The sequence below is a fragment of the Sminthopsis crassicaudata genome, chromosome 1 (genome assembly GCF_048593235.1).
Source record: "Sminthopsis crassicaudata isolate SCR6 chromosome 1, ASM4859323v1, whole genome shotgun sequence".
NCBI lineage: Eukaryota > Metazoa > Chordata > Mammalia > Dasyuromorphia > Dasyuridae > Sminthopsis > Sminthopsis crassicaudata.
In genome coordinates, this window is record NC_133617.1 from 229,467,270 (window position 1) to 229,482,981 (window position 15,712).

At 33.4% G+C, this 15,712-nt stretch overlaps 1 protein-coding gene across 4 annotated transcripts in view; it reads left to right on the forward strand.

Moving 5' to 3' along the window:
• The window catches only part of LPIN2 (lipin 2), a 93,925-nt gene that overhangs the window by 58,006 nt on the left and 20,207 nt on the right, over positions 1-15,712 (forward strand). For all 4 annotated transcript variants that reach the window (XM_074275957.1, XM_074275949.1, XM_074275963.1 and 1 more), the window contains exons 5-9: positions 4,161-4,268; positions 4,862-4,985; positions 9,058-9,412; positions 11,714-11,813; positions 14,489-14,676. In XM_074275957.1, coding sequence (XP_074132058.1) covers positions 4,161-4,268; positions 4,862-4,985; positions 9,058-9,412; positions 11,714-11,813; positions 14,489-14,676 — 875 coding nt within the window. The remainder of the gene's footprint in view (positions 1-4,160; positions 4,269-4,861; positions 4,986-9,057; positions 9,413-11,713; positions 11,814-14,488; positions 14,677-15,712) is intronic.

Genomic DNA, 15,712 nt, shown 5'->3' on the forward strand with positions numbered 1-15,712 from the left:
ACCTTTAAAATTGTCTCAGATCATTGTATTATTAATCAGAATAGCTAAGTCTTTCACAATTGATCTTTCTTAGAATATTGCTGCTACTCTGTGCAGTATTTTTCGGTTTCTATTCAGTTTACTCTTTATCATTTCATGAAGCTTCCCAGGTGGTTTTTTTCCTCAATCCATCCTGTTTATCATTTCTTATAGTACAATAGTATTCCATTACAGTCATTTACCACAAATTGTTCATGGGTTCCCCAATTGATGGGCATCCCCTCAATTTTCAGTTCTTTGTTTCCAGAAAAAGAGCTGCTATAAATATTTTTATACAAATAGATCCTTTCCCCTTTTCTTTGATCTCTTTAGGATAGAGACTTAGTAGTGGTTAGTGCTAGGTCACAAGATACAGTTTTATAGCCCTTTAGGCTTAATTCCAAATTATTCTCCAGAATGGATATCAGTTCACAACTCCACCAACAGTGCATTAATATCCCATTTTTTTTTCCACGTAACATGTACTTTTAAAAGATATCAGAGAGAGAAAAAGAACCTTAAACCCTAGGCTATCCATCTAGATAACTATGCTAATAGTCAACAGGATTAGTGTATGAGGGGTTGAAACTTTTCATTATCTTTTTTAATAATATATTTTTCCACACTTAACACTTACTAGCTGTGTGACCCTGGGCAAGTCACTTAACCCTAGCCTCAGGGGGAAAAAAATAATATATTTTTCCAAATACATGCATAGATAGTTTTCAACATTCAGCTTTAAAGAACATTGTGTTCCAAATTTTTTGTCCCTCCCCCGCTTCCAAGACAGTAAGCAATCCAATATAGGTTAAACATATGCAATTCTTCTAAGCACATTTCCATATTCGTCATGTTACACACACACACACACACACACACACACACACATATCAGATCAAAAGAGAAAAAAAACAACAAGAAGCAACTGAACAACCACAAAAAAAGATGCAAATATCATAGTGTTTGAGCCACATTCAGTCTCCATAGTCCTCTCTCTGGATGTGGCTGGCACCTTCTATCACAAGACTATTAGAATTGTCTTGGATCACCTCCTTGTTGAAAAAATACAGACTTTTCATTATCTTGAGGTCTGGGTATCATATGCATTTGGAATTTCAGAGATTTCAGTTATTCAAGTTCTCTTTGACCACCTTTTCCTCAGAGAATTATGTGGTCTTTACTCTCATGGTTTCCAAAACTAGGTTTTCACTAATAGTTTTATTTCAATAAGTAACATTCTAATGCACTACTTTATTTTAATTTGGAGATTCATTTCTTCAACAGAAATTGAGGTTGGTTCAGGCTTCTTAAAAAAAAGAACAGGTGAAAGAAAAAAAAAAGTTGAATGAAATGATTTGCTATTCCCCTTTTTTTGAAACATTAGAGCCATACTTGCTTTGCTTGAATCACATCTACAATTGTTATAGTCTTTTTAAGATGATAGTCATTTTAGTGCAGGCAATCTGTACTATAATGTCTTTTTCTTCCCAAGGACTAGTGAAAATGATTATACTTGCAAAGTAAGTGTTTTTATTCAACTTTTGCTCCTAACATAATCTGCGTTTTGGGCTTGGATAATGCATAAAATCCTTCATTGCCTTCCACCAGATATGTTAATTTATAGAAACAATAAAAATTACATATCCTGAACATGAATACTTTTTTAATGTCTAAAATTATGCTTTCCCTGATTTATATAGCCTGCAAAAGTAATACAAAAGTCCATCACGAATAAAATGTATTTTAAACATCCAGCAATAGCATTAATAGGATGTCAGAACAAGAAGCATTAAAAGGAGCCCCAAGGTAACATTCCCACTCCAAATTTTGCCTCTTCCTCCTCCCAAAAGAAGAAAAATCAATAAACTGACTCCCCATTATTTTTAGCACAAGAATTCCTAACTGTTTTTGTGATGTGGTCTCTCTTGGCAATTTGGCGATGTTTATATAGACCACTTTTCAGAATAATATTCAATATTTATTTCCTCCATTTATAATTGGAGGGAATGTTAATGTCAGGTAGAGATTAGTGAAAATATTTTGTTCTTTATCCCAGCTCATGTACCATCTTTTCCAAGCAAAACAAAACAACAAATCTTTTTGACATTTAAAGCCCTTCACAATCTAGCTTCAACCTACTTTTCCAGACTTGTTATACATACTCCCTTTGACATACTCCTCATTCCAACCAAACTGGCTCTCTTATTGTCTCTCACAAGCAATATTTCATCTTTGGTCTCCACGTTTTTGCACTGGCTATGCACATACTTGTGCATGTGCAATGCACTCCCTTCTCACTCAAATCTTTTTGACCCATCTCCCAGCCTTCCTCCTAAAAATATTTGCTTTCTATTTTGTATAAATTTACATATGCTTGCATTGTTTCCCCAGTTACCATGTAAGCTTTGTGTCCTCAGTGTCTGGCACAGAGTAGGTGCTTAATAAATGCTTTTTGATTTGTTGATTGATCAAATACAGAGAGAGACTGACAGACAGTTGGAAATAGAAATCTGAATTTTTCTCATCTTCTTTAAACCTGTAGACCCTCCATAGCCCTATAATGAGTATAATTTTTGTGGGGTAATCTTAATCTTAAAGCTTTATACCCTGAATTTCCCTGTTCTTTTTCACTTCCAACATGAACAGGTAGGCAAATACTGATTAACTAATCATCTGACTTTATTTTAGCTAGCTGTGCTGTGTTGCATGAGAGGTATTCATAAAAAAATGTTCAGATTCCTAATGTGAATTTAGACCATTAAATAAATGGAACAAAATTTCCTCTGCATTTTCTTTAAGGCTTCAAACACATTGGTCATATACATGATAATTTTTCTTAATGTTATCATTGTAAATACCTGACAACTAATGGGATCAAAGCCCTGGTAGATGACTTTCTCAATGACTTATGGGGCTAAAGTTTTGCAGCCTACTTGTGTCCTATAATTGCCAGACATATGTAGTTCAGATTTTCTCTTTTAACTTATTATTGGTATTTTGAATGGGAAAAAGAAAGTGATCAGTGTATAAAGTGATTCTAGATTTGGAATCATCTCATTTTGTAAAGATTACAAGTTTTCTGTAAAGTAGTTTTTACAAGTCCTGTGTTAACAATACAGTCATAATACTGGGGGAAAAAACACCCACGAAAACTTTACTTTTATCATATCCAAGACCAGTTTCCTGGAAGGCAAGAAGTTTTTTTATGATTCAGGTTCTCTTATTGAAAATTTTAAGTCCACTTATCAGAATGAGTGCTTTGCTGTCCTTCTTGACTTAGATTTAATAATTAGACATGTTCTGTAAAATATAAAAATATTTGTTCATTTTAGTCTGTTCCTTAAGCATTGCAGACTTCTTTCAATCTGTCCCTAGGAGTGGGATAGGCATGGGGATTGGACCTAAAATTTAATTGATATGTAGAGCTCCTAGGTAATCTCCTGGGTCAGTCCCTTTTCTGAAATGTATAGTCTTAGTTGCCTCAAATACTTAGTGGTTAAGTCACTTGGCCAGTGATATAGTCAGGGATGGTGACTTTTCACATGTATAATTCCATCTGTGTAAATGGGAATAGGTCATATGTGAACCTGATTTAAAATCTTATTATGACTAATAGTTTCCCTCTCTTCACTCACAAAATAGCTACAGAAACTCCTGGAAAGCAATAACATTTCATCTACTTTTACAGGTTCCTCCTGTGTCATGGAATTGGTGCTAATAAATAGTGAAATTTATGGGAGGAAGAGAAAGGATCTAGGCTAACATTTGAGCTAAAAATTTGCTTTGAATAATGTATCTATTAAATCTCTAAATTTGTGAAGTGTGTTACTTATGACATGAGACAGTTGCTATATTTTCTTATAAATCAGTAAATGCTAAAATATTTTTAAAAATCATATTTCCTCCCCTAAATGTAAGGAGCATTCGAAGTAACTTGTGAAGTTTTTTCCCCCCATTGTCACTAGTAACAACATCTTCTCCATCATTTTTTTCCTTTTGAAAATCTTTTCTATTTAGTAACCCATCCTTTTTTTTTTTTTTTTTTTTTTTTTTTGAATTGAGAGAATTGTCTTTGGAGACCTGCATGCTAACTGTTAATTGTAGTCATATCCACTTTTCTTTATTTTTTCTTTCTTTCACAGAGGAACTTCAACTACTGCAATGAAGGAGGAAGACTATAAAGAACCTTTGATCTTCCATTCCAGTGATCATTACCCATTATCTGATGGAGATTGGTCCCCTTTGGACAAGTAAATAATTTTATTAACTTCTCTTTTCATTTATTTAAATTCTTGAAGGCAAGAAGGATTTAGGCAGACTTGTTAAATGGCTGTTCTCTTTTTCAGCAGACATCAGATTACCTTTCTGTCTCTTCCTAGTGATAAAAACCTGAGATTTTTCTCCCTGATATGAATTAAATTCTTTCTCTTATTTTGTGTCTATCAACCTCTGTCTAGTTTGTCTGTCTTCAGTTGCAATGTGTTGATATGCATGCAACTCTGAGCTTGGGGTCTCAAAATCCTGGAATTCTAATCCTAGGTCAGCCACTGGCATTTTTTCCTAAACTATGAGTAATTTTAAAAGCAGACAAGGTGTGAAAGTGAAGCCATCTGACAAGACTTTGTTTTAAGCTTTTTCAATGTTCCTAAAGACCTCTGGGGTCTTTCTGCCTTGTGAAGGAAAAACTAAAACTGCTTCTCATTGGGGGTCTTTCTATCTGCAGGGTAAACTTGTAAGTCCAACCCACATGTACCCTCCAGACTTAGAAGAGTCATGGCAAATTAAAGGGGGCTGTGGGTTCCTTGCCAGTCACTCCCCTTTGTCTTTCTGTTTATTTTGACAGCGCCTTCTCCCAGACCGTTTGTCCTAAGAGTGACTCAGAACTTGAAGTGAAACCTGCTGAGAGCTTGCTCAGATCAGAATCTCACATGGAGTGGACCTGGGGGGGCTTCCCAGAGTCTACCAAGGTAATGAAATGCACATAGAACAGATGGTGTTCTTGTATTCCTCAAATTCGGCCATTGCAAAGTGTTCTTAGAGTAGTGTAAGAAAGCAGGAATTTGCTTTCACAAATAAAAATGACTTGAGTGCCCTCCTGAGGTTACATAACTCTACTGCAGATATCTTTCCAAGCATTCTATATACTGTATTTATATATACTATATATATTTATATATACTATATATTATATATATACTTCATTTAGGAGAGATCCAACACCACATTGGTACATTTTAAGAAAAGGATCAAAAAAGAAAAGGCAAGCACTGCTATACTGTTCTGCAAGACAGTTTAGAGGCATATTAAGAAAGTCACTAAACTCTTCACTTGATCCAGTCATACTGCTACTTGAGCAGATATTTCAGGGAAGTCAAAGACAGAAGGGAAATTCAACAAGTAGGCGATAAACAAATACAGCAGACTTTCTGTGGTAATGAAAAACTGCAAACAGAGTAGATGTCCATAGCTTGGAGAATATGATTGAATAAATTGTTTTATGTATATAAAATAAAATAGTGAACATGAAGAATGCAGAGAAATGTGGAAAGATCTGTATGAACTGATAGAGAGCAAAGAAAACCAAAGCAGAAAGACAATTTACACAATGGAAACATAATATAAAAGAAAATAATAACAAAAAACATTAGAGTTCTGAACAATGTGTTAACCTACCTTGACTTAAGATAGTAAGTAACTGTTGCCTCCCTTCTCTTAGCAGAAATATAGGGAATGTTACACATAGCGAATATCTTGATTTGATTTGCTTAATTATATATATATATATTTTGTTATAGCAGAAGGTATAATTGGAGGGAAGGGAATCATCGTGAAGTGACTTAAAAAGAAAAAGACATCAATAAAACATGTATTTTAAAAAATAGATCGTCTTGGTAGTAAGCATAAATTTGGAAAAATAGATGGGTAATTTTAAAACAGACTCTTAAGATGTGTGAACTTGGGGGGGGGAGCTGAGTACAAAGCTTTACTAGATCTGAATAACATTTTTAAAAAGGAAACTGATTGAAAGTTTTATTTTTGACCAAAATAAGAACTAGAAAACAAACATTGAATTTCTTAAGCAGAAAATAATATATACCAATAGGCTTATATTTCGTTTTGGCAGAGCTGGGCTTTATGAGTTTATCTGTGGTTATGTGTAGTTCTTACCACTAAGTTTTATGTTATAAATTAAAATGTAATGTAAATATTATAATTTATAACATAATAAGCATATAATACTATATTAATAAATTGCTCTATTTCAATAAACTTGTTACAATGTAGGAATTTTTTTTTTTTTTTTTTTTGCTGAGGCAGTGATTTAAGTGACTTGCTCAGGGGAACACATACAATGCATTTCTAAGCATGAGTAGGCTTTAGTGTATTGAGCATTTTAAAAAATTATTTTTTGTACCCATTCTTAAAGTCAGACCATTTTTAGTTTTTATCTAAAAAGAAGGCAGTTCTATTCTGTCATAACCTACCTTGTGATGGCTAAACACTAAATAAGCAATTAAGAATTGCCACTAAATATAAGTTTGGAGATAATAAGAGGACACTTAAATGTCTTGATAATCTCATATCACTTGCCAGACTCAAATGAACTTATATCCTGTATCTATAGAAAGAGGAATTTGTTTTATCATCTGTTCTCCTAATCAGAACTTTTCAGTTCAGTTCAGTTAGTTTTTTTTTTCAATGAAAACTGAGTTTCAGTGATATTTTCCTTTACATTATTATAGTTGTATATATTTTCTTGGTATCAGTTACTTCACTCTACATTAATTTATATGTCTTTCCATAGTTCTCTAAATTCATCATACTTGTCATTTCTTATGGCCCTGGTAAATTTTTTAAATTATTATTTACCACAATTTGCTATGCCTCTTCCTAATCTTTAGGCACTAACTTTGTTTACAGTTTTTTTTATTACCACAAAATACGTTACTACTTTCATGTAACTTTTGAGGGAAAGATGGAGATATGTACACTAGGTGAGTGCAGAACTAGTAGAATGGTAATTAGTCATTCAATATCAGTTTGCAAAGAAGATTCCAATGTGCCTATGAATTTGTGCTTGGTCTTGTGCCATTTAATATTTTTGCCAATTGAATTAAGTTATACGTGGAATTGTTTTCACATTTGTAACTGACACTGAGCTTTAAGTCATAGCTAAAAACTGGATAGCAGACAGAATCCAAAAAGAATTTTGCAGACCAGAAAGCTTATCCAACACAATAAAATTTTAAAATAAATACGAAGTCTTACATTTGGATTAAACCTATTACATTTCCATTTGTGTGATGGGGAGAAGATACAAACAGGAAACAGTTTCACTGAAAAATGTACAGACGTTTTAGTGAACTTCAAGTTCAATAAGAGTCAGTAATGTGATATGGAAGTCAAGAAAGAGTTTAAGCATAGTGACTGGTAATGAGGAAGTGATGGTCTCTGTGTTCTGCCCTGTCAGATCACATCTTGAGTAGCCAGCAGAGAAGACTTTGAGGGAGACAAGGGAAATTATGATAGCTTTCTTTAAATACATGAAGGACCCTCACATGAAAAGGGGATTAGATATGGTATGCTTAACTTCTAAGAACAGAATTTAAGATGTAAATGAGCAAATTTAGGCTTGATGTAAACAAATGTTTACTAAAAATTAGAACTAATCAAAAATAGCATGAACTTACTCAGGAAGCTGAGAGTTTTCAATCACCAGAGATCTTTAAGCAAAGACTTCATTGACTGTCGTGTCAGGTGTGTAATGGTGTAGATTCTTGTTCAGATGTTTAATTGGATGACCTCTGAAATTTCTTCTTACTCTGAGAAGTGATTCTGTATGTTATCCATTCATTGCAGAATATGTATCTTCATCCAAATAGAAGTCCTATATTTCCTCAAAAAATCGTTTGTAGAAAACCTGAATATAATCTACAAATGGTGTTATTTTTCATTATATATTTCCAATTTTTTTCTTGCACAAGGATCCCATTTCAGAGGCACAAATTATATTCAGACCAGTATGATATATTATAAGGGAAAAGAAGTCAATGTGTATTCATTGTGTTAAAGTGCTAGAAAAATAAAGAAAGGGAAAAACAGAATTTACCTTCAAGTATATCACACTAATCATGGAGACAACATTGAAAAATATATATGAGATCTAGACATGGTAAATTAGAGGAAATCTTAACACTTAAGGGGGGGGGGGGGAGAGAAAGGATTACACCAGGAAAGGATTCTAAATAGAAAATAAGATTTGAGTTGACCTTTAGAGAAACCAAAAAACCTAAGAGGCAGAGATGAAATAGCACAATCCAGACATGGAAACAAGGGGTGGGGGAAAGCATAGAATCACAAGACAATTACATATAGAGAATAGCCAGGAGGTCAATGTCTCTAAGCTCATAGAATATGTGTGGGGAAGTGTAAAAAAAAATCCTGGACAGCTTGGAAAGGACCAAATTGTGAAAGCCAGAAGATTTTATATTTGATGCTGAAAGGAACAGGAAATCACTAGAATTTGTGTTGCAGGCAAGGGAAATCAACCTGCTCTGTGGGAATATCACTGTGTCAGCTGATCAGAGGAGTGGGGAGAACCAAGGATGATGACCAATTAGCAAGCTATTGTAGTAGATAATTAAGGGCCTATTTCATTACAGCTGCTCTGTGTCATAGGAGAGAAGGGGAACTATTCAAGGGATATTATAAAGGTACAAATGCCAGAATTTGGTAACAGACTAGACAGAGAGAATACGAGAGATTGCAGAATCAAGGAGGATTTTTAGATTACAAGCTAAGTAACTTGGGAGAATGATAGTATTCCCAATGGTAATTTATTTTTGGAAAAGGGAAGGGTTTGAGGGGAAAGAGGATATATTCAGTTTTAGACATATTGAGTTTAAGATAACCTATGAGTTTGCGATGTTAAATAGATTTTTGGTAATGGGAGACTGAAGATCAAGCAAAAGACATTCTAGTAGTAACAAGTTGATGGTTCTCTTTGCTAACAATTACAGCCTGTCTTTTTTTTTTCAGATCAGCAAGAAAGAGAGATCAGATCATCCTCGAACAGCTACCATCACACCATCAGAAAATACCCATTTTAGGGTCATCCCCAGTGATGATAACCTGGTTAATGAAGTTGAGAAGGATGCTTCAGTGGAAGACACTGTGTGTACAATAGTAAAACCAAAGCCAAGGGCACTCTGTACACAAATGAGGGAGACGGCCGATACGACTTCCGTTGCTTCTGCAATCCTTGAGCCTCCTCTGGATAGCCCACAAGTTTTATCTATGTTAGATGCAGATCCTCTCCCTAATCCATCAGTGGAACCTCCATCATCAGAAATAAAGCCAATTACTAAACTGGATTCTCCATCAAAGAAGAAAGGTATTCATTTGCTCCTAACTTTGAATTAATAGTCCTGACTTTAGATAGTAGATCATTTTGATAGTCTGGATTTTGGACTGAGCTTGATCCCAGCACTAAATAAAAAGTTGTTAACAGAAAGCCATTAGGTCACATATAAGATATTAGCCAGATTACTGACACTTTGAAGGGGAAAAAAAAATTATTCCCTTTTAAATTACAGAGGGGGGACAGAATGGAACTAGCATTGGATCAAGGCAAAGGATGTAAACAAATCATTTTCAGAAGAAATGTAAACTATCATCTACCATTTGAAATAATACTTCAGATAAAAGAAAAATGCAAATTAAAATGACACTGAGGTTTCACTCTCACACTCATTAAATTGGCAAAGATTATTTTTAAAATAGAAGTGGTCATTGTGGAAAAGTAGTGAGAAAAGAAAATTCTAGTACATAGTTGGTGGAGTTCTGAACTGCTGGTTTGCCAAAAAAAGGTTATATTTATGGGAGAAGTATTACTTAACTGTTCTTACCCTTTGACCTGGTAAATCCATTACTGAGCATGTGCTCAAAGGAGATCAGCATAAAATATTCTTTTGTAGCAAAAAACTAGGAACAAAATAGTTTCCCATTAATTGAAGAGTGGCTGAGCAAATTGTAGTGTGATTATAGAGGATATTATTATCATGGAGTTTGAGGAGCTCAGAGAAACATGCAAGGACTTTTATAAATTGATGCAGAGTAAATGAATTGAGGACAACATACATAATTGCATACCACTAAAAAGCAATTAAAGTTAATTGCAATAAACAATATTTAGTCCTATAAAATAGATGTAACATACCCCTTTCAGAAATAAACTGGGAGGCCTCAAATGCAGAATGTAGAATATCTTGTCAAACTTGTTTGCTTTTTCAATTAGTCGTGCTTAATAATCCTTATAATACAGAAAATTGGTTTGAGAAGTATGTGAGGAAATAACTATTTTTTTTTAAAGAATATGGGTTCAAATGCTTTCTCTATTATAACTATGGGTAAACTAAATAACCTCTCTACTCCTCAATTACCTCCTCTCTCAGATGATTAAAAAGAGTGCTTGCACTACCTATTTCAAAGAGTTGCTGTGAAATAAAGGGACTTTACAAACCTTAAAGCTATATAAGAACGTCCATTAAATGTCAGCCATTGAATTACATAAAAAGCTTAGCATACAGTTGGACAGAATTCTTTTAAAGACTCTTTTCTTTTGTGTGTTTAATAAACAAGTTTGTTATGACTATTTTTGGTTCCTCTGCTAGTTTATCTATGATTCTTGACCAAAGAATCCCTATAATACATCAATAGAGCCCTGAACCAGGAAAGAGAATAATTCTCATGTTCAGATTGAACCATTATTATACTGATAAATATGATAGTCTTCTATCCACATAGTAGCTTTATAACTATACTTTCATATATATTAACAATTTCATTTGAGTCATTAAGCATCTGTTAAGCATTTAACTCTAAGAAAGGCACTGTTTGGTTCATGTTTGATCTTAATGTATTACTATTACCTTTTAAGAAAAGAAAGAAAACCTGGGACTCAGATAAGTTAATTACTTTTAGCAAGAAAATTATAGAACAAGGGCTATAATTCAGATTTTCTGAATCCTAGACCAATGCATTTTCCATGGTACCAACTGCCCAAAAAGTATAAAGCATATTGTTACTAAATAGATTACAATTATTAACATATTTCCATAGGCAGCTTTGTGAAAATCCCTGATCAGCGGTGAAAATAGTCTTTATTGTGAAACAACCATGGCTAACCTTTAACAATTCAAATTTATTAATGGTATCTGCTCTGCGTGACTTATTTTCAGTCTTAATTGAGCCCTTTGAAGTTCAAATTTTAGACTGTTAAAAGAAATTCTGAATGCAACCAGTCTCAGTCACAATTTACTTTGAAGATTTTTAAGTGAATAGTAAAATAATAGCTGACCTTTGTCTCTGGACAGAATCTTAGTAGTCGGGTTAATTTAAAACTGATTGAATGGGTTAGCTTGGAAGGAGAGTTGGTAGAGTAGTAGAGTTACACGAATCTCTCCTGGACCCTTTTCTGTTTATTATTAGCTATTTAAGCAGATTCATGATAGAGGGAGGTAGATGGGGAAAGAAGAGTGAAGTGAGATTCTTTCTCACTAGAAACCCAGATGACCATTAGGGGGAGATATTGTTAACCGTATTTATGCTGTGGATAAGAGTTAAAATAGATTTCAGTTCTCATATACTGTGCTTTTCATGCTTTTCATTAAAAATGCCCTAATTGTGTTAACAGGTGTCCACAAGAGAAGCCAGCACCAGGGGCCTGATGATATTTACCTAGATGACTTAAAAGTCTTGGAACCTGAAGTCGCAGCACTTTATTTCCCCAAAAGGTATTATATTTAACTATGTTCTTGAATACTTCTAAGATAGTCCCCCAAACTATTTGATAACCTAATTAGTTGTAGAATGAATTATAATCTATTCATAAGAATGGGGATAAAAGACATTGGACAAGAACTGAGGATTGCTCTGGGTACTGGAAAAATGCAGAAATCAGATTTTTTTTTTTTTATTGTTATTTGTTTTCAGCCTCTGTGTGCTTTTGTAAGTCTGTGATTAGCAAGCAAGTACCTAAAAACTGGTTCCAAATGTGAGTTATAATTGTCCCTGTTTCCAATGTCTGGTTATAGTAATTTAAATTCATCATGATCTACATTGGCTACAGCATTTTGTATCTGTTTATAAAAAAAGTTTTGTTAAGCAAATTTAGACTGTCACAACACAGTTAGGTAGCTTTATAAACTTATTTAGAGGACATTGTATTATGAATGATTTTTAGCAGTGGGTATGCAAATGATACCAATTTAAAAGGCAATACTTTTTATTTATTAAAGCAGGCCCACCCAGGTGACTACTTAGAAATCCTATTCATTTATTTATTTATTTTTCCAATTTTCAGTAGTTATTTTGGGTATTTAGAGATCACGTAGGCCATTCTCAAATATTTAACCTCAGGACTACCTGGTGTAGCTCTCTACTTTTTTGGGTTAAATTTTGAAATATCTTTTTATTACATACTTGTGAACTGCTCTGCTACCTGCTGCTTAATTTTTAAATTTTTCTCTGGGTAAAAGACAAATTCATTCTAGTGCTCATGTTGATTTTATTTATCAACTATTAAGTAGTTTGAACTATTCCTACAATAATCACCCTTGGTGATGTTTACTAAAATGTCTCAAAGAGGTATTTATTTTATTATTTAAATGGGAATTAGTGTGGGTTATTTAGTTCTTTGGATTAAACATATTTGGAATTAATATAATAGTATTTGATATATATATATATATATATATATATATATATATATATATATATATATAATTCATATATATTCATAATAATATATAATTAGATTTCCTAAAAATTGTAAAGAGAATTAAGCAAATTGTTTTTCTTTTCCAATTTCTCACTAATTTGGAATTATTTTTTAAAATAATTTTCAACAAATATTTCTTTTTTGTGTCCCAATAAAATATAAGTTCTTTGAGAACAGGGACTGTTTTATTTTTGGTTTGACATAACCAATATTTATATAGTATCCTTCACAAATTAAGTTGTTCACCTTCTAGATATAGGCCATAGTCTTCCTTTATCCCCAAAATTGAATGTCATTAATACTCTTATTTATATAAAAACAATTTTGCCCCTGCTCATTTCTATAAAATCTTTCCTTTTCTTAAGGATGTCTTAACTCCTGGGAATTCTTTTTCTCTATCTCCAGGCTTTTAGAATTTTGAGATGAGCACAGTGTAGGAAAGTATGGCTTTCAAATAATCTCTCAAAAACCATAGTAATTTTCTGCTGGATAATAAACTACCTCTGTTTTTCCCAGGATTTAGAGATCAGAATGTTTTTAAATATCATGCTCTTTTTAATGACACTATAATTTTCATTGTGGAAATCTAAATAAGTACTTCTTTTTTACCCCTTTAATTAAAATCAGAAAGATGGCTAATATAACTAACATTTTTGCCTTGTTTTATGAATGACTTTAATGAATGTGTGCAATATTTACTTGACTTTTTTTTTCTGACTTAGTGTTCTTTAAAGGATTTTGCTATTTTTTCTATATTTTCATTTGTTAAAATTTTATATTATTTTTATTTATTAAAAATTTTATATTAAAATTATTGAGGATGTGTTAAAGTTTTTTGTTTGTATGGGTTATATTTATAGATATTTACCATTTTAGAAATAAAAACTAATTTTGAATTTATAGACCCTTTAAAAGGATTTCAGAGATTTTTTCCCTTCCCCTCAAGATTTTTTTTATCACACTTTGAAAGTGTGATGTAGTTAAGACTAGCAATGAGTACGTTTTTAAATTATGTAATAAATAAGTGCATATTCTATATTTCATGGTCTAATTGAGGTGACATCAAGAAATGGATAGGATTCTCACCTTGACGTTGGGAAGACCAAGATTCAAATCATGATATATTCAGGCTTTGTGACCATGGCCAACTCACTTCTTAATGGCTTGAGATAATTTCTCTAGACAAAATTCTTAAGGGCTCGGGATAATTCTTCTAAGTTATACATGAATTTCCCTCATTCTTATAAAATTAGAGATTCCCTTCTCAGAAGGAGAGAAAAAGAGGGAACATGGTATCAATTAGTAAACATTGTCTGCTATGTACCAGGTACCATGCTACTGGTGATACAAAAAGAGACAAAAAGATAGTTCCTATCCTCCAGAAGCTTAATGAAATCAATTAAATGTGGAATCTAATTATTTAAGTTGTTGAGTTGATTAGTCATGTCTGATTCTTCATGATGACATTTGGTAGGGTTTTTTTGGCAAAAATACTGGGGTGGTTTACCATTTTCTTCTCCATCCCATTTTATGGATAAGGAAATTAAAGCAAACAAGAATTTGCCCAGGGTCACAATCATTTAGGTATCAATCATTATGATGTTATTTGATATAGAATGAAGTTACCAATTTATTAAATAAAGAATGAGAAATCTGTGTATATATTTAGGTATATATTTTTCTTTACAGTGATTCTGATCCAGGATCTAGGCAATGGACTGAGTCTGATACTTTGTCTGGCTCCCAGTCTCCTCAGTCAGTGGGAAGTGCAGCTGCTGACAGCGGCACAGAATGCCTTTCTGATTCTGCAATGGATTTGCCTGATGTAACCCTCTCACTTTGTGGAGGTCTCAGTGAGAATGGAGAGATATCAAAAGGTACGTAACAGGAATACCCTGTCTCCTTCCTTTAGAAAGAAAAAAGCAGTTCTGAACTTATAACTTTATTTATAATCTGTGTGGATAGTTTATCCTATCCCAATGTTTGGGGAGGTAAATTCTCACTAAGAAAAAATAAATGCACAGAAATAGTTTTTAGTTTTCATTTTACTACAGACTTGAAAGAATGGGAATGGAGAATATTGGAATCAGTCACCTAAGTGGATACAGGATCATCATGTGTTGTATACATAAAGACTCTTTTTCTTGGTACTCTTTGCCCTAGAATTAGTTGTTTTATTTTTAAGTATAGACCCTTTCTCAGATACACTCCATTCCTGGTCCTTGTTTGGGTACCTCACCTATTCAGATCCATGGTTCCCTAGTTCTACCCAAATTTTTTAGCAAATCAAGAAAGATGGCTTATGAATTCAAAGCAAACAATACTTAACGAAAGAGGATAATAGCAAGCTAATAATAAGGAAATTAAATCAGGTAGCAAGAATTTCAGGAGTCTATTCCTAGAGATTTGTTTTCCATTTCCTCCAAGAAAGGCTATGAGTCAAATCCTCATCCATTTCCTCATATGTCAACGACCCAACTGGGAGAAAAATGAGTTCATTTAAATTCACAGCAGAGTTTTAATCATTTAATCACATCTACAAGCAGTCTCATTTTAATCACTTTCAGAGCAACTAGTATTTCTCCTCTTAGGGATCAGAACTCAAGGATGAATCCTTGATAAGATTCAACCATTTTGGTTCCCATAGCAGGAATTTGCACCATCAGCATGGTATAAACCAGAGCCACCATTTCTTTGACTGCTTTTCCAGGATTCCAAACATTAGTATCCACTTACTGTTTACCTACCTCACATCATTTCACTCCTCACAAAGGCTGCTCCATATTTTTCAACTAGATATACTTCCAGGGCAGCTAGGTGGCGCAGTGGATAGAGCACCAGCCCTGAATTCAGGAGGACCTGAGTTCAAATCTGCTCTCAGACACTTAACATGTCCTAGATGTGTGACCCTGG